At 38.7% G+C, this 27034-nt stretch overlaps 3 protein-coding genes and 1 pseudogene across 6 annotated transcripts; 3 read left to right on the top strand and 1 right to left on the bottom strand.

The window, feature by feature from the left end:
- The first annotated feature begins 934 nt into the window (after positions 1 to 934).
- Positions 935 to 13001, top strand: LOC121775718 (bifunctional sesquiterpene synthase 1-like). Its single transcript, XM_042172744.1, has 8 exons — positions 935 to 1075; positions 1731 to 1845; positions 9499 to 9648; positions 11029 to 11413; positions 11518 to 11736; positions 11964 to 12102; positions 12215 to 12463; positions 12524 to 13001. Exons 1-8 carry the CDS (start codon positions 962 to 964, stop codon positions 12812 to 12814), a joined length of 1662 nt encoding a protein of 553 aa, XP_042028678.1. The 5' UTR covers positions 935 to 961; the 3' UTR covers positions 12815 to 13001.
- A 2680-nt stretch (positions 13002 to 15681) lies between these two features.
- LOC121778016 lies at positions 15682 to 15798 on the top strand (annotated as a pseudogene).
- Positions 15799 to 19089: 3291 nt separating this feature from the next.
- On the top strand, positions 19090 to 23142 carry LOC121775696 (TLC domain-containing protein 4-B-like). 4 transcript variants are annotated; one of them, XM_042172716.1, is made up of 9 exons: positions 19090 to 19396; positions 20308 to 20457; positions 20701 to 20789; positions 21006 to 21147; positions 21837 to 21911; positions 22005 to 22126; positions 22197 to 22272; positions 22344 to 22403; positions 22717 to 23142. In XM_042172716.1, the coding sequence occupies exons 2-9, from the start codon at positions 20320 to 20322 to the stop codon at positions 22843 to 22845; spliced, it is 831 nt and encodes a 276-aa protein (XP_042028650.1). In that variant the 5' UTR covers positions 19090 to 19396; positions 20308 to 20319; the 3' UTR covers positions 22846 to 23142. The 4 variants fall into 4 exon arrangements, with proteins under 4 accessions (XP_042028650.1, XP_042028649.1, XP_042028652.1 ...); XM_042172715.1 differs by having other exon boundaries at positions 20231 to 20457; XM_042172718.1 differs by lacking the exon at positions 19090 to 19396 and adding an exon at positions 19404 to 20009.
- A 181-nt stretch (positions 23143 to 23323) lies between these two features.
- LOC121775698 (ras-related protein RABF2b-like) lies at positions 23324 to 27034 on the bottom strand. Its single transcript, XM_042172719.1, has 7 exons — positions 26856 to 27034; positions 24698 to 24775; positions 24444 to 24611; positions 24317 to 24365; positions 24115 to 24188; positions 23690 to 23783; positions 23324 to 23543 (listed from the first exon to the last, which is right to left on the bottom strand). Exons 1-7 carry the CDS (start codon positions 26892 to 26894, stop codon positions 23443 to 23445), a joined length of 603 nt encoding a protein of 200 aa, XP_042028653.1. The 5' UTR covers positions 26895 to 27034; the 3' UTR covers positions 23324 to 23442.

Genomic DNA, 27034 nt, shown 5'->3' with positions numbered 1-27034 from the left:
ATGTTTGGGAAACAATCTTATCAAAGTGAAACACGTGCAAGTAGTTATTATAATATTCCATTCATTTTATAAGTAGTGCTGACATTTCTTTCTAATATGAAAATTAAGAAAATCATATGCTTATAAATTATTAAAAAAAGATAATAAAGTAAAAAAAATGAAAAAATAAGTGAAAAGAAATATGCATGACTCCACTACTATGACACATAAAAAAATAATAATAAAATGACTCCACTTCTATAGAAGGAATGGAGTACTACGACATAGATTCACCATATCTATTGAGCAAATCCAATAAATGTGACAACTAACTAATCTATATATCATCGCTACTTAAGTAGTTAAAAAAATGTGCTCCATCCAATCCTCCATAGAAGTCTTATTTTGTCATTTTTATTATGTTCCAATTAAAAGTCTTATTTTATTTTTAATATTTTTAGCAAGTGGACTCTATATTCCACTAATCACTCTATTCATATTTTATTACAAAATCAATATATAAAAGTAAATAACTTTTTCTACCATTTTCAATTACAAAGTTAAATAATAGTGCTATCTTAAAACTCTGTACCGGAAAAAAATACTCTATCCGTCTGTAAAATGTTGTCCAATTTTGCCATTTTGGTCGGTCTATGAAAAGTTATCTACTTTATTTTTTTTAGTAAATGGACCCCACTTTCCACTAACTCTTTACACTCACATATTCTATTATAAAACTAATATATAAATGTGAAACCCTTATTCCACTAACTTTTTTCAGTTTTTCTTCATATTTCTTAAACCTGCAACGAATCAAACTTAGGACAATATTTCATGGACAAATGGAGTAAGACTTTTAATGAGGACGAAAGAGAGTACTTTCCTAGCAACACTATCTATTTATAGAAGCCACATATAGTTGAGATTTATGCCAAAAGTTGCTACATAAAAACAATTCAATAATATTCAAAACTATCATAAGATGGAGCACAAGAATCATACTGCTTCGATCACTACTTCCTCTCGACCTCTTGCAATTTATCACCCAAATGTATGGGGAGATCGCTTCCTTGTCTACACTCCCCAACCATTCAAGGTAATAAAACTATCCATATAAAATGTCATACAATATGGAGTATGTTTTAATAATATATTTGCCGTTATATGTATAAATTCTGTCAATTGTTCATTGAGTCATTCTTTCATTTCTAGACGTTTCAAGATACTTGAGTCATATTTTTGACAAAAAGTAATACTCTCTCTTACTTTGTTCATTGAGTCATCTTTTTCTTAATCTTTGTGATAAAAAGAAGTGACTCAACAATGAACTTATAGAGTACATATCAAATCACGATATCGGAGAACTGATAATGGTATAAAGTAAGTGTATGAATTATGATATAAATGTTAGTTTGACTATCTACATATGGACTCCATAATTAGTATGATAACGTTCGTTTTGGACTAAGACCCTAATACTTTTATTTTTTGGGTCATGGCATATTCATGGTATCAGTAAATTGACCATGGTATAAACTAAGTGTATGTTATCAATACAAGTCATACGTAGTTTGACGGTACACTCAAACTCTAAATTAGCATGATACGAGCTTCACAAATTTGTTTTTGTGGTCACTATCAAAAGACTTTGTAGTTTGTACAAATGGAATTTAAGAAACACTTTATATCGTTTCAACTTTTGTTGTTGATTGACATGAAAAGATGAACTAAATGAATGCTGCGTGACTTAGGCTGGTGAAAAGGAATTGATTGGGAAGCTAAAGGAGGAAGTGAAAGGAGAGCTAAAGAAGGCATCAAACGACGCCGTAGGGCTACTGAAATTGGTGGATGCAATACAAAGATTGGGCATTGATGGAGTACGTACTAAACAAGCCCAACAGCAGTAAAGCCCATCAGCCTAAAGCCCAAGAAAGAGTATCAGTTCGGCATGACTAAAGAGTATCGGTCCGGCATGACTAAAGAGTTCAGTTCGGCACAACCACAGAGTTCGGCCCCAGCCTACAGCTCGGTAAAAGCCAACCAATCAAACTCTGCTCTCAGGTCGGCATCAAGCTCTACTCTCAGATCGGCAAAAGCTGCTCGGCAATAATTCAGCAGTTCGGTCTCAGTATTCGACCGAACTAGGAAATAGTGGACTCATGCAGGATTTCCACCTCCACTACACCCACGATCTATTTAGTGGTGTCAAGCAGTCATTAACTCATGCAGGATAGTGGACCCATGCAAGATCGCCACGATCTCCACGACATCCACTACCTAGTAAATGGCTGCATGCCACGATCTAGGTTCAATGTATAAATAGAACCTAGATCAGATAGATACGTTAGGTTCTAACATTCTCTCGATCTCTAGAGATAAAATACAAAATAGCAAGTCTGTATTGTAAGCTGTAGAAAACAGATCAAGCAATACAACTCTGCCCTCTTTTCTTCCCGTGGACGTAGATTTACCTCAGTAAATCGAACCACGTAAATTCACCGTGTCGTGATCTGTGTTTTCCAGCATTCACTACATCAAAAATTCGCCGATTCATCACTGGCGCCGTCTGTGGGAAACAGAGAACCAAATTTGTGATAAAGCGAATTTTTGACCCTTTTTCCACCCCAAAAAAAATGCATACCAGATCACGTAACACCCATAATACCGTTCGTGATAACCGTGAGGAAGCTAGTCCAGCTCGCAGGTCTGAAAAAAGGCCTCGGGAGACATCTACCTCCGGTTCTCACGAAGAAGGAACAAGCCACTCCAGGAGTCATCGCACCGAGTCTTCCCAGCAGCCCGATTTAAATGAAGCTGTCAAGCTGTTCTTGGCCGAGAAGCAGGAGGAGTTCTTAACCTTCCTGCAGAAGAGCCAACAGCCGGAGAAGACAACGACGGATTCTCCTTCCTCATCCAGACATGAAAGTCACTACCGCAGTAGTGACGTGTCTTCCAGGAGAAAGAATCCTCAACCCCGACATGTTCCTGTTCCTCCTCGGTACCGGAACCACAGGAGAACTCCATCTCCTCCGTACCGAAGAGATGTCGGGTTCGCCATGTACGGAGCATTAAAGACTCCGTTCTCGGACGATATCACCCGAACTCCTTTGCCGCGGAACTACCGGACACCGTCAATGACTTATGACGGGCTAGAGGATCCTCATGACTTCTTGGGACGCTATCAATATAATATGGCGAACCAGGGTCTCAATGAGGTCCATATGTGCAAGCTGTTCCCCGAGCTGCTCATCGGGAACGCCAGAAGGTGGTTCGACAGCCTTCCTCAAGGCAGCATTAGATCCTACCGAGATCTAATGGATGCTTTCCACAGGAGGTTCTTTCAGAAAGCGGAAGCCCGGATCACTTCGGCTCAGCTGCTTTCTATACGTCAAGGTCGCGACGAAAAGATCAGCGACTTCCTGACGAGGTTCCATAAGGAATGCCTACAAGTAGATAATCTCAATGATCTACTTGTCATTTCGGCATTCCAAAATGGAATCCTGCCCGGAGCTCTCTACAGAAAGCTCGTGGAGTGCGGTCCGCAAACAGCTCAAGAAATGTGGGACATTGCGGACCAGTTTTCCCGTGCGGATGAGGCAGACCGTCGAAAACGGTCTTTAGACAGCTCATCCCGAGGAGACGAAAAGAAGCCCGATCATAGCGATCAGAGGCTTCCTCGCCGAACTCCTTTTGAAAGAATTCAAAGGGCACCGGTACAAGGCAGATTGGGACCACGTCTCAATCCTGAGAAGCCGCCCGCTCAGTTCGTACCCTTAAACAAGTCAAGAGCGGAAATTTTCGAACTACATTCCGATATGTTCGAAAAACCAAGGCGGATGACGAAATCGGCCGCGCGCCGACCTCAGGATCAATTTTGCTCCTTCCATCAAACCCACGGTCACGATACCGAGGAGTGCCGAAATTTGGCTGCAGGTATTGATGTTCTTGTGAAAACAGGAATGTTAAAAAAATACCAAAGCAAGCAGCCGAAAAAGAACAAAAAGCAGAGAGGTGCGAACTGCAATCCTCAGGATCCGAAAAGGCATGAGGATCCCGAAGACGACGACGAGCCGCAATATGATGGAGTAATCCTGACTATTGATGCTCTCCCTGCCGGGAAGACTAAGTCGTCCCTAAAAGCAGAACGCAGAGGTTCCAATCAAGAGGAGCCAACACATAAAAGGCTGAAGAAAGACGAAGTGATTACATTTTCAGACGCCGATCCTGTCCCAGCCATCTCTCCTCACCAAGACGCTATTGTCATTCAAGCCGGAGTGGCAAACAAACTGATCCACAGAGTATTTGTGGATACAGGAGCGTCAGTCAGCATTCTTTTTAAAGAATGTTTCGATAAAATGGAAGTGGATCCAGCTCGGCTCAGTCCGGCTCCACTTCCTCTGAAAAGTTTCGCCCAGGAGGACACCCGCCCTGAAGGTATTATCAGCCTTCCGATCACGGTGGGAAAAGCGCCTACAAGCTCCAATACGATGATCGAGTTCTTTGTGGTGAAAGCTCGGTCCCCGTACAACATCATCCTGGGGAGAGACTGGCTCAACACAGTTCGGGCCGTTTGCTCTACTTATCACCTCACCATCAAGATCCCCACTAAAGGTGGGATAGCGGTCATCCGAGGTGATCAAAAGAGAGCAAAAGAATGTCTGCAGATTGCGCTTAAAAGTGCCGAGCAATCAGTTCGGCACCATCAAGCATAGCAGTCACAGCAACCGGAGTCAAAGGCAAGCGAGATGACCGAAGTCACTTCAGAGCCGAACTCAATGACCGTTCAGTTATACGAAGATGATCCATCCAGAACGATCAAGATCGGCTTCGCAGGAACGCCTCTACTCCGGGAAAAGACCATTCAGCTCCTCAAGGAGTACAAAGACGTCTTTGCATGGTCTCCGTTGGACATGACCGGAGTGCCCCCCGAGGTAATCACTCATCGGTTAAATATTGATCCTTCAATCCGGCCAGTAAAACAGAAGCAAAGACTCTTTGCGGCAGAAAGAAGCCAAGTCATCCATGACGAAGTCCGCCAATTACTAAAAGCGGATGTACTATTCGAGGTGAAATATCCTTCCTGGGTGGCCAATCCTGTGATGATCAAGAAAAAAGAAGGAGGATGGCGGATGTGCATAGATTTTACCGATCTAAACAAGCACTGTCCTAAAGATTGCTATCCCCTTCCGAATATAGATAAAAAAGTAGAAGCTTTGATCGGCTTCGAAATTTTCTGTTTTCTTGATTTATACAAGGGATATCACCAAGTGTTGATGGATGAGAGTGACGCTCCGAAAACAGCTTTCATTACCGATTTCGGCATTTTCGCTTATAAAAAGATGCCATTCGGTTTAAAGAATGCCGGAGCCACTTATCAAAGGATGGTAGACAAGCTTTTTCGGCACCTAATCGGAAAACAGGTTGAAGTGTATGTCGACGACATAGTTGTCAAAAGCAAAAGCACTTCGGAGTACGAGCACAACCTCAAGTCCACTCTCAACGTGCTCAAGAAAGCCAACCTCAAACTTAATCCCCAAAAGTGTACTTTTTTGGTAGATTCGGGAAAGTTTCTGGGTTGTTGGGTTTCAAAGGACGGACTCAAGGCAAACCCCTCAAAAGTTCAAGTCGTTCAGAACATGGCAATGCCGAAGTCCATACATGACGTGCAAAGGCTAACCGGTTGTCTAGCCGCACTGAATCGATTCCTTTCCCAAGCAGCCGAAAAGCAACTGCCGTTCTTCAAGGTGTTGAAAAAGGCACCAAAGTTCGAGTGGGGAGCCGAGCAGAAAAAGGCCTTTGACGAGCTCAAAAGTTATCTAGCCGAGCTTCCTATTCTCTCTGCTCCAACCGAAGCCGAAGTAATATTCTTATACTTAGCGGCATCGGATCAAACCATCAGCGCGGTGCTTGTACGAGAAGAAGGCCTAAAGCAGTTTCCCATCTACTTTACAAGCCGAGCATTAAGAGGTCCAGAAACAAGGTATCAACCTCTGGAAAAAATTGCTCTGGCGTTAGTAAATGCAGCAAGGAGACTGCGGCCATACTTCTATGCTCACAAGGTATGCGTCTTAACCGATCTGCCTCTTCGGCAAGTTTTGACCAAGCCAGAAGCATCAGGCAGAATCGCCAAATGGGCCATAGAGCTGGGAGAACACTCAATCGAGTACCTACCTCGAAAAGCCATCAAGGGACAAGCCTTGGCAGATTTTCTTGCAGAGGCCAAGTTCGATCAAGCAATCCCTGTCATTGCCGAACAGAAAAATTCTGCCAATACCGAACTAGCACAGCCCTTGGAATCCGAAGAAGAGCCGCCGGACTGCTGGAACGGATTCGTAGATGGAGCTTCGAATAAAACGGGAAGTGGAGCTGGTATTCTGCTTATCGCTCCCGATGGACACGAGGTAACCTACTCACTTCGGTTCCTATTCCCCACTACTAATAATGAAGCCGAGTACGAAGCCCTCCTGGCCGGACTCCAGTTAGCGCAAAGTCTGCTCGTCAAGTCTCTCAAAATCCATTGTGATTCACAAGTCATAGTGAATCACATGTTGGGTACAAGTGAAGCTCGTGACGAGAGAATGAAGAAGTATTTGGACAAAGCGCAAAGCATCAGCCGAAGTTTCTCCTATTTTCGGATAATCCGCATTCCCAGAGCGGAAAATAGCCGAGCAGATACCTTAAGTAAGTTGGCCTCAGATCCGAGCTCAAAAGCGGAAGAATTAATGCATCGAAGCATTGATGAAGCCGAGGTACATTCAGTATCCAGCTCGCCGAACTGGATGACGCCGATCTTGCAGTATCTGGATCAAGGACAATTGCCCGAAGATAAGAGAGAAGCTCGGAAGATCACGTGCCGAGCACTTCGGTATGAACTTCATGAAGGAGTCCTCTTTAGAAAGTCTTACCTCCAGCCGTTATTGCGGTGCGTAGGACCAGAAGAGACGGACTACATCCTCAGAGAAGTTCATGAAGGATCGTGCGGCAGCCACATCGGAGCTAGAGCTTTAGCTAAAAAAGTTCTAAGATGGGGATATTATTGGCCAACCTTGGTACAAGAAGCAGTGCAGCTCGTCAAGACCTGCCCGAAGTGCCAAATCCATGCAAATATCCCAAGGATGCCGCAGACCGATCTATCCACTATGCAGAGCCCTTGGCCTTTCATGCAATGGGGCATAGACATAGTAGGACCACTTCCTCAAGCTCCTCGGCAAATGAAATTCCTAATCGTTGCCGTGGACTACTTTACGAAGTGGGTGGAAGCTGAACCATTAGCTACGATAACGAGCTCGAAGGCATTGGATTTCGTCTGGAAGAACATAGTGTGCCGATTTGGCATACCCCACATCCTCATCTCGGATAACGGGACTCAGTTCACCGACAAGACGTTCAAGAATTGGTGCCAAGAGCTGAATATTCAACAGCGGTTCACTTCGGTCTCTCATCCACAAGCAAACGGACAAACGGAGGTAACAAATCGTATCCTGGTGAAAGGGTTAAAAGCTCGGTTAGAACAAGCCAAAGGACAATGGGTAGAAAATCTCCTTCAAGTCCTATGGTCCTACCGAACTACACCCACGACCTCCAACGGTGAAACTCCGTACAGTCTGGTGTACGGCACTGAAGCCGTAATTCCGGTGGAGATCGGCGTACCCAGTCCCCGAACTCTAAATTTCTCCTCAGAAATAAATGACGACGGACTGAGAACCGAGCTAGATCTTGCCGAAGAAAGAAGAGAATTGGCATGCATAAAAGCAGCCAAGTACAAGGAGCAAGTAGCCCGGTATTACAACCAAAGGGTGAAGAAGCTGCAATTTCAAGTGGGAGATCTCGTCTTGAGAAACAACGAAGTAAGCCGAGCAGAAAAGCTGGGCAAGCTCGAACCCACATGGGAAGGTCCGTATCGGGTGTCAGAAGTCCTCGGCAAAGGGTCTTACAAATTGGCTCACATGTCAGGAGAACAGGTACCCCGAACATGGCACATTTCCAACCTCAAAAAGTTCCATTTGTAAGAGACAGTCCGGTCAGTCAGTCTTGAGTCCTGTTCAGTCAATGTGCTTTATTTGGTTTACTTGGTCTTTTATTTGTCTCTGTGCGTTTTGTCTGTGTGTTTTGTCTGTCTCTGTGCGTGTCGTCTCTTACAAATGTTACTGAGGTATCTTGTTCTTCGAAGGCTGATCCCCTTCTTAGAACATATATAAGCCCACGATTGTGAGTCAAAGCTTCTACAGAAGATACAAGACCACAATTCAGCTTAAACAAACAGTTCGTCTGAAACGAGCTGCAACAAGCCAACGATTGTGAGTCAAAGCTTCTACAGAAGATACAAGACCACAATTCAGCTTAAACAAGCAGTTCGTCTGAAACGAGCTGCAACAAGCCAACGATTGTAAGTCAAAGCTTCTACAGAAGATACAAGACCACAATTCAGCTTAAACAAGCAGTTCGTCTGAAACGAGCTGCAATAAGCCAACGATTGTGAAGTCCAAGCTTCTAAAGAGGATACAAGACCACAATTCGGCTTAAAAATCAAGCACTTCGTCTGAAACGAACTGCAACGAAAGTCCGATTCTCGCGATAAAACTTGCCTGAATTAGGACAAGGGAAAGTCCGATCCACGCGATAAAACTCGCCGAATTAGGACAAGGGAAAGTCCGATCCCCAAATTAGGACAACGGAAAGTTCGATCCGAGAGATAAAACTCGCCAAATTAGGACACAAACCAAGTCCGGTCAAAGAAGAGTTCACTTCATCAGACCGAGGACAAACATCAACTCACCCCGTACCTTTATCCAGAATGCCGAAGTGATTCACTTCACTTTTCGGGGGGGGTAGTGATGGAGTACGTACTAAACAAGCCCAACAGCAGTAAAGCCCATCAGCCTAAAGCCCAAGAAAGAGTATCAGTTCGGCATGACTAAAGAGTATCGGTCCGGCATGACTAAAGAGTTCAGTTCGGCACAACCACAGAGTTCGGCCCCAGCCTACAGCTCGGTAAAAGCCAACCAATCAAACTCTGCTCTCAGGTCGGCATCAAGCTCTACTCTCAGATCGGCAAAAGCTGCTCGGCAATAATTCAGCAGTTCGGTCTCAGTATTCGACCGAACTAGGAAATAGTGGACTCATGCAGGATTTCCACCTCCACTACACCCACGATCTATTTAGTGGTGTCAAGCAGTCATTAACTCATGCAGGATAGTGGACCCATGCAAGATCGCCACGATCTCCACGACATCCACTACCTAGTAAATGGCTGCATGCCACGATCTAGGTTCAATGTATAAATAGAACCTAGATCAGATAGATACGTTAGGTTCTAACATTCTCTCGATCTCTAGAGATAAAATACAAAATAGCAAGTCTGTATTGTAAGCTGTAGAAAACAGATCAAGCAATACAACTCTGCCCTCTTTTCTTCCCGTGGACGTAGATTTACCTCAGTAAATCGAACCACGTAAATTCACCGTGTCGTGATCTGTGTTTTCCAGCATTCACTACATCAAAAATTCGCCGATTCATCAGGCATTGAGTATCACTTTGAAGAGGAGATCGATCAAGCACTGCAAAATTTGTCCCAAATTTTTGAAGAGTTTTGCAAAGACAAAGATGATTTATACACCAATGCTCTTGGTTTTCGCCTTCTGAGACAACATGGTTACAGAATATCATGCAGTAAGTAATTAATTTTCCCATTTTATCATTTATTATCTTAATTTTGAGTTTAGTATCTTGAGAATTCTAGTTCTACTATTGTTATTTCAAACTTCAGCTATTGCACAACGATTCACAAGATAATAAGCAAAGCTCCCAAGCTTGACCCAACAATCATCGGACCAACGTTTTATATTGTTATACTCCTACCTTTCTACATTTGTACCCGACTTTGACTCAGCACAATTTTAAGAAACATAAAGAAAAGTGTATAATAAAAATAAATAGAATATGTAAAAATATTTTTGTTATAAAATATATTAGTGAATGAGACATTTATAAAAAGGTGAATAAAATGAGACATTTAATAAGTATTTGATAATGGTACAAACTAAAACTTTGTGAAATGAGACGATCTACGATAAAAAAAAAGGCCTATTTCAATTCATAGTAACTATTTTTATACCTCATTCTTTCATCAAAATGAACACTCTTTCTATTTTGGTACATCCCATGAAAATAGTTTACTTTTATTTTATTATAACTTTTTCTCTCTAATAAGGTGGACCATATTTTTCACAAATTATACTTTATTAACTTTTGTTTTCCATCAGACTCGTACTTTACTTATTGTATATCAAACTCATACCGCCCCTAAAATTATGTATTTTTAGGACAGAAGGAGTATATTAAAGTTATAAGAATTTGTGTTTGTAGTCTATTTATAAAATTTACTCCCTCAGTCTCAGTGATACATTTTTCGTTTTTGGATGTCCATTCTAAATGACGGATTTCCTAAAATTAAAATATCACAATCTCTACTTTATTCTCTCTTATTTTATTTTTTCTCATCTCAACTTACCAAACAAAAATGCATAATATCTCATACTCCCTCCGTCCCGAGCTACTCGCTCATTTCCTTTTCGGCACGGAGATTAAGGAATGAGTGTATAGGAAAGTCAAAAATGACGGCTATAGGTGAAATTTTTTACTAAAAATGGAAAGAGTGCAAGTAACTTGGGACGCCCAAAAAGGAAATACGTGCGAGTAGTGCGGGACGGAGGGAGTACTAAATATGATATACTTCATTTAGAGTAAGGCATATGGAGTAGTGAAAAAGAAATGATATAGTAGCATGTATTTTAAACATATGAGTTATATATATTTTTCTGTGGGATTTTCAAAATAAGATGAATTATTTCAATTTAAAAACAAAATATTCAATAATCACTGTTACTTTACTTTTTTTTATCTCTCTTCTTTATTCTCTCTTATATTTTATTTTATTTTTATTTAATATAATTGCTTAATTTTGCGACCAAAAAATGCATCATAGAGATGCATAGAGTATTAATTTTTTAATGCAATTTCTCTTAATTTAAATTATTTTATTTTGACAAGGTTTGTTCGAGAAATTTAAGGATGTCGTGAAAGACAGTTCGAATGCTCCCCACACAGCGGAGGGTATTATGGGAATCCTAGAATTTTTCGAGGCGACGCATCTGAGAGTCAACGGCGAAGACATTCTTGATGAAGGCTACGTTTCGAGTAGGAAGCTTCTAGAATCTTCTCTCCCGCTTCTGACCAATCCTCCCGTCGCTGAACTAGTGGACCACGCGCTGCACCAATACTCGAAACGCAGAGGATTGCCACGTGTCGAGGCCAGGCACTACCTCTCCATCTACGCCCAATTTGACTCTCATCATCCAAAATTGCTCAAGCTTGCAAAGTTGGATTTCAACTTGCTTCAGGCTATGCACAAAGAGGAGCTGAGTGAGCTTTATAGGTAAGCTGAGTGAGCTTCATATGAGTTTTAAAATGTAAGTTACTACTTAGTTAGGTCTTGTGATTTTACTTATGTTAGAGATTATATTGTTGATTTGTGGGTAGGTGGTGGAAAGAATTGGAGGTTCCGACAAAGTTATTATACGCGAGAGATCGAATGGTGGAGTGCTATTTTTGGATAATGGGAGTCTATTTCGAACCAAAATATGCTAAGGCTAGACAGATTACAACCAAAATGACTGCAATAGCATCGCTGTTTGATGATACATTTGACGCATATGCTACTTTTGAAGAATTGGAGCTCTTCATGGTAGCAATTGAAAGGTTAGATTCTTAAATTAGAAATTATGCGAAATACCAAGCGAGAGATCACCTACATCATTTGGTGCTACATCTCCTACTACACACACTATAAGGCCTAGTCCCGGATCGGACTGGACCCCTAATGTTGCGGCCCGACCCAAATATCCCTACCCTTACCGATGCTCTAAGCGAAACATACTTGACAATGGACTTCAAATTCATAATGCTAGTCGATCTTATGCTTACAGGTGGAGCATGTTGTGTTTGGACAAACTTCCGGAATATATGAGAGGTTTTTACAAGGCGCTATTGGAAGCCTTTGAAGATATTGAGGAATATATGACCAAAGAGGGAACTTTGTATCGCCTTGGCTATGGAATTGAAGCAGTAATTACTAAAACATAACTCCCCTTTGACATTTTGTTGGTGGAATTCAAATTCATAATATTGGTAGATCTTATCTTATAATTACAAAATGTTATTTTGTGGGCACGGGCAGATGAAAGTGATGGCTCGAGCCTATTTTACTGAGATTAAATGGAGGGAAGAAAAGTACAAACCGAAGAGCGAGGAGTACATGCATGTTGCAACGGCTAGCTCGGGTTATACTTCACTAATAATTTGCTCATTTCTTGGAATGGGAGATTGTGTGACAAAAGAAGCATTCGATTTCGTGCTATCTGAGCCAGATGTTGTGAAATCTGCCTTAATCATTGGCAGGCTGACTGATGATATTGCGGGACATGAGGTAATTATTCTAACTATCTACTCTTTTATTTAATTTAGTATATAATATATTTTTTTTCAGTTTGAGAGGAAAAGAGAGCACATACCATCTATGGTGGAGTGCTACACAGAGGAGCATAACAAATCAAAGGAAGAAGCAGTTGATGAATTGCTGAAACGGATTGAGACAGCGTGGAAGCTCATAAACGAGGCCTTTCTCAAACCAACTAAAATTCCGACCCCTCCACTTTTCCGTATTCTCAATTTCGCCCGTGTGATTGAAGTTATTTACAGCAAGGGCGATTGGTTCACACATGTAGGTCCTGAAATGCAAAAGCTCATCACTCAACTTCTCATCGACCCCGTCCCGTGAAATGGGGCTGATTTTCGGGGAAGCACTGTGGATGCCCTTATGTGAGTCGTTTCATGTTGAATTAAAATAAATTATGTAGGTCTTGGAATAAAGAGTTTAATTGTGTGCTCATGTGTATACTAATCATGTATAATGTATGCATTTGGTGATGTATTATGTATACTTATCTATGTATTAAAAGAGTGTAGTTTATTATACGGTGAACATAAACACTTTTTTCGTTTTTTAAACTAAAAAACAATCAACAATAATATTTCGTGTTAGGACTCACACTTTTGACACGACAAGAAAACACTTGAGTTCAGTCTTGTCATTAGACTGTTAGTGTATGCTCGATCCAATAAGGACATGATAATTTTAGACTGTGTTCGAGTTGTACTCGAGTCAGATTCCTAATTTTCGTTAAAACTTACACCGTCCACGAATGAAACCCTAATGCCATATAGCAGACAAATTGTTTACAAAAAAAATATGGCGGCGAATATTAATATTGGGCGGCAAATATTACTTTTAAGAGCATCTCCAATGGCGGACGTCCGGTCGGACATCCGGTCGGACGTCGCGACGGGCGACCCGGACGTCCGCCATTGTGGCGTTTAGGGTCGGATACGGACGTCCCGTGAGGACGTCGGGTGTCCTCGGACGTCCGCCACTGTGGCAAGGGTCGGACGTCCCGCTCGGACCTCTGAATTTTTTTATTTTTTTTAAACCCTATATATACGGCTCGTTGAACTTCATTTCATTTGCACCACTTGTTGTTAACAAGTTTCTCTCTTCTTTTACTACAAATTTCATTTCTACTTTTAATGGAGAACGATAGGAACTCCCCGGCCACGAGCGAGTCGCAGACTCCGGCGTTTCCCATCGACCTGGAGGGAAACGTCAGCGGAAATGCGACAACGGTACCGGGAATGGGACAGATGGGGGGCATGGGTGGGATGATGTCCCCTTATATGTACAATTAGCGGGTCGTTCGAGGTCGAATCGGAGGCCCCTGCTCCCCAAGAAGATATCGACCGCCTCGCCCGCGCGCAGTTAACGACAAGCTTGGTCCGGACCATGCATAGGTGGCATAGCACGACCGATCCGCTGTACAAGAGGATGCTGAAGGATGTCATCGATGGATGTCGGCGCGATTTGGGGATGCCCCCCATTGGAGATGATGGCGCCGAGATTAGCGGAGGGGACGACGGGGGCGGCACGGGCGACGGTGACGGCACGGGAGACGGGGGCGGCACGGGCGACGAGGACAGCGCGGAGTGAGCCGGGGATGTTGGATTATGTATTTTTCTTTTTTTGAATGACTATGTATTTTGCTTTTTTCTAACTATGTTTTTTTTATGTTTTATGAATATGTATTTTTGCCCGTATTTTGCTTTCCCGTATTCCGTGTCAAAATTATATTTCCGTTTTTACGTAATTAAATTATTGTGATTTTTTTTATTGCGGGATGTCCTAGTGGGAAGGGCGTACATAGAAGGGGATGTCCTAGTGACGTGGCAGTGGGATGGGAAGTCCTAGTGACGTGGCAAGAGGTGTTTTTAGGATGTCCTAGTGGGATGTCCGCCCACTGGAGATGCTCTAAGGGTAACAATCTTATCAAAATGAAACACGTAGATTCACTATATTTATTGAGCAAAATCCAATAAATTTGACAGCCTAATCTATGTATCGGAGCTACTCAAATACGGTATTATATTAAAAAAATATAGCTAGCAACAAATTTCTGTGTATTTATAGAAGCCACATATAGTTCAGATTAATGTCACAAGTTGCTAACATAAAATAGTTAAATAGTACTATTCAAACTACATATCACAAGATGAATCATAATATTGCCTCAGTCACTACTTTTTCTCGACCTCTTGCAAATTATCTTCCAAATGTATGGGGAGAGACCGCTTCCTCGTCTACACTCCACAACCATGCAAGGTAGTAATAAAATTATTGATAAGAGTTTTATGTCTATTTTATATTGTGACAGAATAGAATAATTATGTAATCGAGACAAACATAAACGTAAAGAGACGAATTTACGTGGTTCACTAACGTCGTGTTGGCTACGTCCACGGGCAGAAAACGGAGAACATATTGTATTCAAATTGTTTTTCGGATTACAGAGTTATGCGCCCTACTTCTATATAAATGGGCACCCAGACGACGGGTTAGGCCCAATACAAAATTAAGCCCTAAAACAGTGAGACCCCGTTTGGCTAGCGACAAACTATACAGATTCTAGACATACTAACATTTTAATACTACTATATTCACATTTATAATTTATTGATATAAGTTATAAGTACATATCAAATCACGGCATCACAAAACTATGGTGTAAATTAAGTATATGTTATCAATGCAAGTTATACTTAGTTCGGTGGAAGGTGGTACACATTCAAACTCTCCATATTAGTAGTATGATATTGTTGCTTAGAGGTAAGTTCTTCATGGTTTTGTTTTAGGATCATTTCAGAAAAGTCTCATACTTGTAGAACCGATCGATGAAAATTTTATATATTGTTTCAAGTTTTGTTGTTCATCAACGTGGAATAGGTTTGCACCACAACACGGATTTAATGAAATGTTGTGTGACATAGGCTGGTGAAAAGGAATTGGTTGAGGAGCTAAAGGATGACCAAAACATGGATTTAATGAAATGTTGTGTGACATAGGCTGGTGAAAAGGAATTGGTTGAGGAGCTAAAGGATGAAATGAAAGGAGAGCTAAAGAAGGCATCAAACGATGTCGTATGGCAACTGAAAATTGGTGGATGCAATACAAAGATTGGGCATTGTGTATGTCACGACCGCCCTTTAGGGTTAATAAATACGGGTGGTCGCGACTTAGAGAAAATTTAAAACAGACGATGAAAAAGACTATGGTTTCATTAAAGAGAGTTTGGAACGATACAGAGAAGATTAGCATGGCCCCTGGTCAAGGATGACACGCATAAATCATTAAAGAGAGTTTGACCCACAATTATTATTCAAAAAAAAAACGACAAGAGTTTAACATTATCCAAAACACATCAAGTCTTAAATTCTTCAAAAATAAGTAGGTTCAAAGTCAAACGAATAACGAGTAAAAATAATATCCTAGCAGAAGCGTTCAAGAGGAGTGACGTCATGTATGAAGACCCAATGACACTCAAAGTTTAAAGACGACAAAAAATGACTCCAATTTTATTTGTGCTCAACACCAGCAAGTGTTCGTCGCCGCTCAACCTGCACATAAGGAAACCACATGCAGGGCTGAGTACTATAAAAATACTCAGTGGACTTATGCCGGAAACAAGTTATCAAAAGAATATTTATCATGCCATTAATAAGTAATCATCGGGGTTTTAGCTTTAGAAAGGTCCGAGACACTAAAATCATTCTCATTGTAAAAAGTCGACTGATCAGTCATTTTTCCATAGACGTTAACCATATCTGCACATATATGACATGGAATGTGGACACAAACCAAGCCACTAGACCGGCCAACCCGAACACTAGCACACGGTCTATCATATGTGTACACTAATTCAAGTAGGGTTTGCGGCCCTACAAGGACCCGAATTCGATTTATATAATAAATGGCAAAAGCCAATTCAGATAGACACGTTAAAAATAAAACAAGGCATGATAAACAAAATTTCATTCCCATCGACAAAATATTTAGGACGATGTCCTTATATAAAAGAAACCGCGTAAGGAGTGGTTTTATATAGTAGGAGTGATTGATTGCGGTAACTGCGTATTCAAAAGGGATTGATTGTTAATTGACTGGTTTATTTTTGGGAAAGACTTTGAATATTATTATAGTGTATATTTGATTTCACAATTAATTTGGGAATTAATTGTTTCCTTGACTGATTTTGAAATTGGTAAAAATTATTCTCTGCAGATTGAGAAGAGAATACGCCAGACTGGAGACAGATTTGCGCTGGGATCTTTTAAGAGAAGACATTGGGCTCTGGAAAATGGATTTCGGTTTAGGCTTACAGAGTGTAGGATTTAATTAAATTAATTTGGGTTCAAGATCCCTTAGTATTTTATTCAAATTGTTTAGCTCACAATATTGAACTTGTATTATTTATTTATTTTATCGGATCCAACACGGAATTGAGTCCAATAAATAATCCTCAAGGAAAGGATTTATTTGTCTCCAATTGTAATTTCGCCATCACAAATTCGAGCTCATATAACAAGTTGTCAATTATTCAAAAACAATTAAATTCGCCCTCATCAAATATTCAAATAACCATGTCACACAATCAACGAAGTTGACTCAGTCAACACACATTCAAACTCCAACTCAAAACTAGGTCACAAAAAAAATATCAAATAATAATTCCACTCGATATTTAATTCACGGACTTCACAGCATTAAAATGCAAAAATTTTAGGGTTTAAAAATTAGAGTTCAAAAAGTGGGGCGTTACAGTGTATCACTTTGAAGAGGAGATCGATCAAGCTCCGCAAAAATTTGTTTGAGGATTTTTGCAAAGACAAAGATGATTTATACACCAATGCTCTTGGTTTTCGCCTTTTGAGACAACATGGATACAAAATATCCATATCTTGCAGTAAGTAATTAATTTTCCTATTTTATCATTCATTTTCTAAATCCTGATTTTAGGATATTGAGATTTCAAGTTCTTCAACTATTTTGTTTTCATAACATCAGCTTTTCTATAATCTATATTATGTGTCCCAGTTTGAAAGGTATAATTGGTACTCCTATTTGATAATGGTATAAATTAAGAATTTGTGAAAGTTTTATAAAATGAGATATTTAATAAAAGATTTTCCAAAAATGGAAAACTGAGAGAATTATTTAATTTGTACTGTACTTCCTCCGCCCACCATTAAATGTTTCATTTTTTCGTTCGTCCGGAATAAATGTCTCATTTCATTTTTAATATTTTTGGTAAGTAGACCCTATATTCCATTAACTTATTTCACTCACATTTTATTAAAAGGTTACGCACTTTTATGTCGTCTGACATTAGAAATTTCTCAAACCAACTAAAATCTGACCCCTCTACTTTCCCATATTTTCAATTTCACCCGTGTTATTGAGGTTATATACAACAAGGGCGATTGGTACACAAATATAGGTCCTGAAATGCAGAAGCTCATCACTCAACTTCTCATCGACCCGTCCCGTGAGATCGGCTCTGCTTATATACCTTGTGTTCATGGGCGGACCCACATAGACAAAGGGTGGGGCTTTAGCCCTTAATGAATTTTTTTTTTGACATTTTTTAATAAAATTTTATAATTTATTCCTATTTTATACCTATATTTATATTAAAGCCCTTATTAATCACATAAATTATCGAGAAAAATATTTTCAAACTATATTTTGAAAATATAGCTCTTACTAATGTTTATTTCTGCGTCCGCCCCTGCTTGTGTTTAATCGTTTCGTGGAGTTAAAATAAATTATATCTGTGTTGAATAAAGAGTGTACTTTATTGCTAATTTAAATGGTTTTGTATCGAGTTAAAATAAATTATATAGGTCTTTGGAATAAAAAGTGTACTTTAATGCTAAAATGTATACAAATAATATAATACTCCCTCCGTCCCTCTGCAGTAGAGGCGTTTCATTTTCAGCATTTGTTTTAAAAAAATGATAATAAATAATTAAAGTAGAGAAAAAGTAAAACAAGTGAGAGAATAATATATTATTCTCTCTTACTTTATTTTTTCTCTCCATTTTAACTATTTATTATCATTTTTTTTAAAACGAGTACTCAAAATAAAACACCTCTATTACAGAGGGACGAATGGAGTATTTACATTTGGTGATGTAATATGCACTATTAATAATGGAATATAGAGTTTATTTTATGTGCTAAAAATGAACGCTACGTGACACAAAAGTACTATACGATTAATATGTCTACATTTAATATGTATAATTGTATACTAATCATGTACATTGGAACTCCTAAACATGTAATGTGTACATTTGGAGATATAATATGTATATGTTTAGTAATCATGTAAACCGGACTTCTAATCGAAGAAGGCGGAGTACATTCATTTACAAATAATGAGTGAAAAAACTAAAATTTTGATTTATTTCGGATAGGCTTATTAAAAAATACAAGATATGCATATGATTAAAATAAAATCAAAGTACAATTACTTAATACCTCAAATACAAAATGTATAAAATCATTATTTTAAGATAATTTACTAATATTTCATACTCCGTATGTAAATGCAAATTTAGAAGTTTTTGAAAAATTACTTAATACTACTATTTCTATTTGAAAAATAGCATCATGGATTAGTATTCTCTCTCATTCATGCTTGCGGTTGGAGATTCGATTTACAGCATTCACGAATTTGATCACTCACCATTTCCATTTCCTCGATTCCTCCTTAATCTTACATCGATTCTACTTTCCTTTTTCTGGATTGCTTCAATCTCTCTCCAACCTCTCCTTTCCCCCTTATTATTCGCTTCCTTTTCATCAATTTCCCCCAAAACCAACGACCAAACACAAATCAAATTCCCTCGCTCGCAAATATGGAATGCGATTGAATGCCCTAGGGCTTTTCGCGATTTCGCAACTAATTAGGTATATCCGCGTTCAATTTGTGTGTTTCCTTTTGTTTTGAGGTGTTGATTGTTCAAAATTAACGAGCTTTGAGTTGAATAATATTCTGATCTCCTGCTGCATTTGCCGTGATTTGAGCTTTTTTGTTTGATTTGGCCTCGCCGTGGCTAGTGTTGTACATTGCGCTATTGATTGTGTACTTTTCGGTTTGCCAGCTTGGCATTGTCACACTGGTCTTGCTGTTTGAGATTAGGGGTTTTGTTTGTAATGATCTTTGCATATAGAGGATTTGGTCTTGAATCTGAGCTTTGTGATGTGTGATGTTTGTGATAAGTAGGCATTTCTAGGTTGGGAGAGGTGGATATTAGTTGCTTTCAGTAAATGTAGGTGGTCCTTATCCGCCGCGTAGCTCATTGTTGCATTTATTCATATCTCGACCGCGTGATTATTTCCCTATCATTAATGCAACTTGAATTTATGCACTTATATGCATTGATTATATGGCATACCGAGAATTTTGGTGAATGCTGTATAGTCTTGAAATGAGCTCCTGAAAGCAACCGCACAAGTGAATTTATGATATCTATATCTCTGCTGGCTCTCGCATTTTAAATCTCATCTCGGAATTTATGAGGTAGAATTGTTTCTGTGTTGGCTTTATTTTGGAAAATTGGTGCTTGTCTATACATTGGCGTTAATACCGTGTTTTGCCTATTGCTAATTGTTTTTTTTGTGGTTATTCTTATGGATTAAGCATGCCAAAGTCTATTAGTTATGTAGGTGAATGGTGTGTCTTTCCAAAGATTCAATATCTTGCCTTTTTTCCTTTTGTGGTTTACGATAATTTATATGCAGATTTGGCTTTTTACCGAGTCTAAATCTGTCAATTTTTTTCCACGAGCCCGAGTATTACCAAGTTCTATATGGTACAGTAACACAGAGTGATGGGGCGTTCTTTAAGAACTGTTGAGACACTTAAAGCATACCAAAATCAGGCTGGTGTGCTGGTCAAACACTATGTTCTAGCGGATCCTTACATTCCATACACTTCAGTATTTCTTGGAATGGTTACTTGCAAATTGGTATGTCAGTCCTTCCCAATTGCTTATAGATTGGTTTAAAGTCCAGCGCATACTCTGGTACATTTGGAAGTTGTAGTTGTCAAATATGAATGTTCGTCTAGTCTGGAAGTTCGAACTACATGTAGCAAATTCTAATCCTTTATTCGGCAGTTAAAAAGTTACTATAAAGAAGCATGTTTTCTTCAGTTCTATCTTGTTTCTTAGACTTTACTGAAATCCAGTCACTCTATGTCCCTCTGGCAGGCCTATGATCTGAGTCAGCTCATCAGCACATTTTACTTCATAAATTATAATGCCCTCTCTAAGATCCAAAAGGTGGACTGGAATAATCGGTGAATTAATTTTCTCTGCTGCATTTAGTTTTGCCCTTCTTTTGTACTCCCTCCATCCTGCTTGAGCAGTCGTTTTATAAAAATGATACTAAATAGTTAAGTGGAGGAATGGTAAAGTAAGAGTGAGAATAATGTAGAGAAGTATGCTAAAGCGGGACGGAGGGAGTATTTAGTTTTGTTACTCTGCTGACAATTGTTATATCATCTTTTTTGCAGTGCCATTTCCACTCTTCATGCCGTTTTTATTTCGATTATGGCTTTATACTTTGTATTCTGGTCTGAACTTTTCTCTGATCAAAATCATTCTGCTGGACTAGTTACTTTCAGAAATTCATCTATCTCGACATTTGCACTTGGGGTAAGTGCCCGATGTATCTATTCACTTGCGTTTTTATTGTTGAAAAATTATCCATAATATGTGAAATGGCTTTTATATTCTTAATTTATTTTCTATAAATCTTCTTAGACATGCTGCATTTGTTGATAGATCTATCGTTCAGCAGCATATATTCAACATTTCAATCAAGTACTCTACCACTTTCTAAATCCAACTGCACTGTTGTTCCGTTCCTTTTGACCACATCTTTCTCATCATTACTTAAAGTTACTCTCGCTAACAGTTTTCTGGAAATGCAGCCAAGCTTTGTTTCTGTTATTTTTTAACATATATTCTGTGTAGAAGGAAGACAGCATGTGTCCACTATAACTTCTGCTGTTTCAAGTATTATAAACCGAAATAGGAGTAGCCAATAAATGACAATTTTCTTATAAAGTTTTTTTACTCGTTAATCTCTATTGGGGGGTTTATGACCTTAATATATGTCATCAAATGAAAATACAGCCACATTTACAGTTTCTTGTTTTGTTACTGCCTTATTTTAGTTCAAAAAAAAGAGACACAAGTGCACAGATAGTACACAATGAAACCATAAAATTTGACGGTGAAGCACTTCTACCAGGGGTTCTTGTTTCAGTTCTGAATATATATGTGGTGATGGGTTGCTCATGATATTTATTTTCTCTGTTTGCTTTTGTGATTTTTGGCAGCTCTCTGTCGGCTACTTCTTGTCAGACCTTGCAATGATCTGTTGGCAATATCCTTCTTTAGGTGGACCTGAGTATGTAAGTGAACTGCTAGAATGAGAATTATTAGGCTCAACATATCTCTCCATATGCATTTGTCTCTCACTCTAAACAAGTGCTTTTGGATCCTAGGTTCTCCATCACTCCCTTTCGGCAATTGCAGTCGCATATGCCATGTACATGGGGGAGGGCCAGCTCTACACATATATGGTCCTGATATCTGAGATAACAACACCATGTATCAATATGAGATGGTAAGTTTTCCAGGCTGCAGTTCGCGGAATGGGGAGGGAATTCTGATTGATTCGTCTGTAATTTGGACAGGTATCTTGATGTATCTGGATTGAAGAATTCCATTGCATATCTTATCAATGGAGTCATCATATTTTGTAGTTGGTTGGTAAGTCAATTACACCATATTAGGCTTCGTTTCTTGTCCATGCTTAATGAAGTTATTATTGGGAAATGCAGGTTGCAAGAATTCTTTTGTTTGGTTACATGTTCTACCATGTTTATCGTCACCACAACCAGGTATGCATGCCTTTCTTAGCACCTTGCCACGAGATTGTATCATTTATTGCATTTCATTCCTCAAATAAGATGTCTCAACCCAGTATAGTTCTTCAAGAACTCATGTTTTCCACTTTCCTTGGCTCTCCTCTTAATAGCATTCTGACATGTTTGTAACTAAGGATTCTTTAAACTTTTCATAGTATTCTGAAATTGAAGGTCGTCTGCTGTCTCGTCTCAACACACCCTAAGCAATTTCAATCTAGACTGTAGAGTACTCTATAAGAAGGGAATCTGGCTAGGTGCCTAATAGAATTTACAAAACTTTGTGCAGGTGATGCAGATGCACATATTTGGTTCTCTTTTGGTGTTTGTTGTGCCCTTGGCACTCGGAATCATGAATTTGATGTGGTTCGGGAAGATCCTCAAGGGTATGAAGAAGACCTTAATGAAAAAGACATGAAAAATATAGTGCAATGCTTCACCAAGACATGTTGACGATGTGTACATATCCCCAGCATTTGTGCTCGGATTCTGTGGGAAAGAGGCGAATCCAACGACATACACACACAGTAGCAGATAGATTTCACATTTGGTGCTGGAAATCAACCTGCTGTCAATACTGACCACACTTTTTTGTGTCTAAAGACAAAAAAAGATGATATGATTCTCTACTTTTAATTCTTCCTCTCTTGTAAAGGGGCTTATTTTGACCAGGAAAAACAGAGCTGTGGGGAAGAAAGATAAAGTAATTGGTTAACGACGTCGTTTTTTGTCCATTCGAAAATCAATAAGACTAGGCCATGTTATAAGCCAATACCATTCCCAAAACTTAATAAAACATACTTCCAAACGCTCAATTTTGTTTTATTTTCACAACATTCTAATTTTGTGATTGTGTAAATGTACCAGATATTTCATGTGACATATTGAGCTGTGGCTCTTCAACTAAATGGGGAATGCATATATAAAGCTGAAATCATATGTACAGATATGGAGGGTACACAAGAGTAAGCTCTCACTGCTATGGACATAACACGAGCTTGATACGGTCGAATTTTCAAGAACAACAAGAAGCACTATTTGCCCTTTCCGCTGGTCGATCCACGAGGACCATGCCCGATGGGTTTGGTGTCTGCTGCAGCCGTGGCAATCTCTTTGCTGTATACACAAGTTTATACAAAGAAAATGAGTGATGCAAAAGAGTTACCACGGCATAAACAGTTACTCGCACGTGGTCACACACACACAACATATCTAAACTACTGGTGCTTGATTACATGTTAAAAGAGTAATAAAATGCTTACCTATTTCATGAAATGCTTCGTTGACGTTGATTGCTGTCTTTGCAGAAGTTTCCAAAAAGAAAAGACCATTCTCTTGGGCATAAGTTTGAGCATCCTGCAAAACAAAGTCCATTTTAGCACCTAATATGAACTGGTTGAAATGAGGGGCAATTATAGTGGCACATCTCTCCACATTCTAGCACCAACACATGGAAGAAAATGGTATTTGAATGTTCGCCTCATGCCAAACCTATGTCCATTGTCGAAAAACATACAAGAACTCAATGCCAAAGCTTGATCCATTTTGATGTGAGGTTCAGACAGGTTTTGTAAGCTAGTAAAGAGTATACATTTAGAAACTCGAAAATTTCTATCCCTAAAAATTCAGAACAACTTAAGCATAGTATTCACAGAAATTGAAGGAGAAGAAAATGATAGGTGCTTGCCTCGGGTGCAACCGTTCGTCCATCCAACATATCTGATTTATTCCCAGCAAGTGCCATAACCATATTTGGATTACCTTATGCCACAGTGCAAAAGAGAGTCACATTGAATTCACAATTTAAGTGTACAAAGCATGCTCCTCGACTCGATTATATTTCTCTCCAATCATGAGAGTTTGTACTTCCTTTTAGTAAAAGTTATTACCTTGTGCTTGTAGCTCTTTAACCCATTTTTTGGCTCGGTCAAATGAGGCCTGCAAAGTTGACAAGAATAGTTAGAAATGGAATCCATTTTTTTGGCTCGGTTGAGTCTGTTAAGTAGTCGGAATTACTAGATTTGTGATATCATAGACAATGATGGCCGCAGCAGCCCCTCTGTAATACATTGGAGCTAAGCTGTGGTATCTCTCTTGACCAGCCGTGTCCCATATCTCGAATTTCACAGTTGCGTCATCCACAGCGACTGTTTGTGAAAAAAAGGCAGCCCCTATTGTCGATTCCTAATTCACCAGACCAGTTGAGTGACAACAGAGCCCATATGAAAGTACGAAAAAAATCAAATCTTTGACGTTTATCATATACCAACCTGGAACTCAACGAACTGCCCTTTCACAAAACGCAACACTAGACTAGATTTTCCAGCTCCGACATCTCCTAGGAGTACCTAAAATAGGGGAAAATCAACAAAACCTCATTTAAATTTGCAATGAGAAAGATAAGACTGACTATACGAGTCACAAGTATGAGCATTTCAGGCCTAGAAACAAAATGCAGAAAGCTAATCAGATCTCGCAAAATATTTCGTATGAAATCTTATCACACAAGAAGAAGTACTGATTCTACCTTATAACGGCTGATTTAAACTACTCGACATAAACGAATCATACGAGACAAAATACTATAGTTGATTTGCTCAAACCAAATTAAACATGGTTTTGAACCGTCTCACTTTTCTGAAATATTATTTTCTCTATTCAATCAAATTCATGGAATTAACTACCGTAATTCACAAGCTAATAACAAACTACAATTTTCACAATGAAATAAATTATACATATTTTTCCAAGAGATTTCCCGAACTCTGATGTGTATGTGTGTGTGTGTGAAAAAAAAAACCTAATTATCAAGAATTGGAGGGTTTTTTCTTTTTTTGTTCTAGACTACGATTATCATTCCTTGAGTGTACTAGGCTTTTTTTAAATTCCGGCTTTGGGAGAGACGCATGATCCTCATGCGTCACCCGTTAATGAAACGCATGACCGTGATGCGTCTATGGGTAAGACGCGTGAGGGTCATGCGTTTTTTAATTTTTTTTATTTTAATTGAAAGACGCATGAGGGTCATGCGTCTTAGGGTAAAACGCATGACACTCATGCGTCTCTCCTACAAACATAAATTCGCTCCGTAGCTTAGTGGTAAGAATTATGTCTTGTCATTGTGGAGACCTGGGTTTGAATACCAGCGGCCACATTGCATTTTTTTGGGAAATTTCTAATACATATTTATTTAAAAGTTAATTAAAAGGAGTATTTTATGTCAATTTCTAGTACATAATTATTTAACATATTTATGTTACTTAAAAGTTCCAATAATTTATTTGATAACCGTTTTGAATTGTTACTAATTATAATTTTTAAATAGTATTGTGTACTAGTAATTACAATTTTTTGATTAATTTCTAGTACATAATTATTTAAAAGTTAATTAAAAGGAGTATTTTATGTCAATTTCTAGCACATAATTATTTAAGATATTTATGTTAATCAAAAGTTCCAATAATTTATTTAGTAACCGTTTTGAATTGTTACTAATTATAATTTTTAAATAGTATTTTGTACTAGTAATTACAATTTTTTTGAATAATTGCTAGCACATAATTATTTAAAAGTTAATTAAAAGGAGTATTTTATGTCAATTTCTAGCACATAATGATTTAAGATATTTATGTTAATTAAAAGTTCCAATAATTTATTTGATAACCGGTTTGAATTGTTACTAATTATAATTTTTAAATAGTATTTTGTACTAGTAATTACAATTTTTTTATTAATTTCTAGTACATAATTATTTAAAAGTTAATTAAAAGAAGTATTTTATGTCAATTTCTAGCACATAATTATTTAAGATATTTATGTTAATTAAAAGTTCCAATAATTTATTTAGTAACCGTTTTGAATTGTTACTAATTATAATTTTAAAATAGTATTTTGTACTAGTAATCAAGAAAATTGAAATGTGGCCGCTGGGATTCAAACCCGGGTCTCCACAATGACAACACATAATTCTTACCACTAAGCTACAGAGCGAATTTATGTTTGTAGGAGAGATGCATGAGTGTCATGCGTTTTACCCTAAGACGCATGACCCTCATGCGTCTTTCAATTAAAATAAAAAAAAATTGAAAAACGCATGACCCTCATGCGTCTTACCCATAGACGCATCACAGTCATGCGTTTCATTAACGGGTGACGCATGAGGGTCATGCGTCTCTCCCAAAGCCGGAATTTAAAAAAAGCCTAGTACACTCGAGGAATAATAATCGTAGTCTAGAACAAAAAAAGAAAAAACCCAGAATTGGACTGCTGGTAACTTCAAAATACTCAAATTGGCAAGAAATCTATAACAAACACATGGTGTTCGTGACGAATTAAATCAAGCACGGGTTGAAATTTGTGATCTTTTAACTAAGTATGCAGCTGAAATGGATTCAAAAAGTAAAGCGATCGTAATAAAGTAGTACAAACCAGCTTAGCGTTGATGTTCTTGTTTGCGCTTGATGCCATTAGAAATTTTGGGGAAAATTCAGCAGATGACTCCGGTGGAGTAGCAATTGAAACTTGGCAGCTGCGAACAAAAACTTGATTGAAGGAAATGGATTTTAGTTGTGGTTTTGCAATGGTTATGAGTTGACGCCAAGAAAGGA

The sequence above is a fragment of the Salvia splendens genome, chromosome 18 (genome assembly GCF_004379255.2).
Source record: "Salvia splendens isolate huo1 chromosome 18, SspV2, whole genome shotgun sequence".
In the NCBI taxonomy this organism is placed as follows: Eukaryota; Viridiplantae; Streptophyta; class Magnoliopsida; order Lamiales; family Lamiaceae; genus Salvia; species Salvia splendens.
Note: the sequence above shows the minus strand (reverse complement) of the source record. Positions and strands in the feature narration are given on the sequence as shown.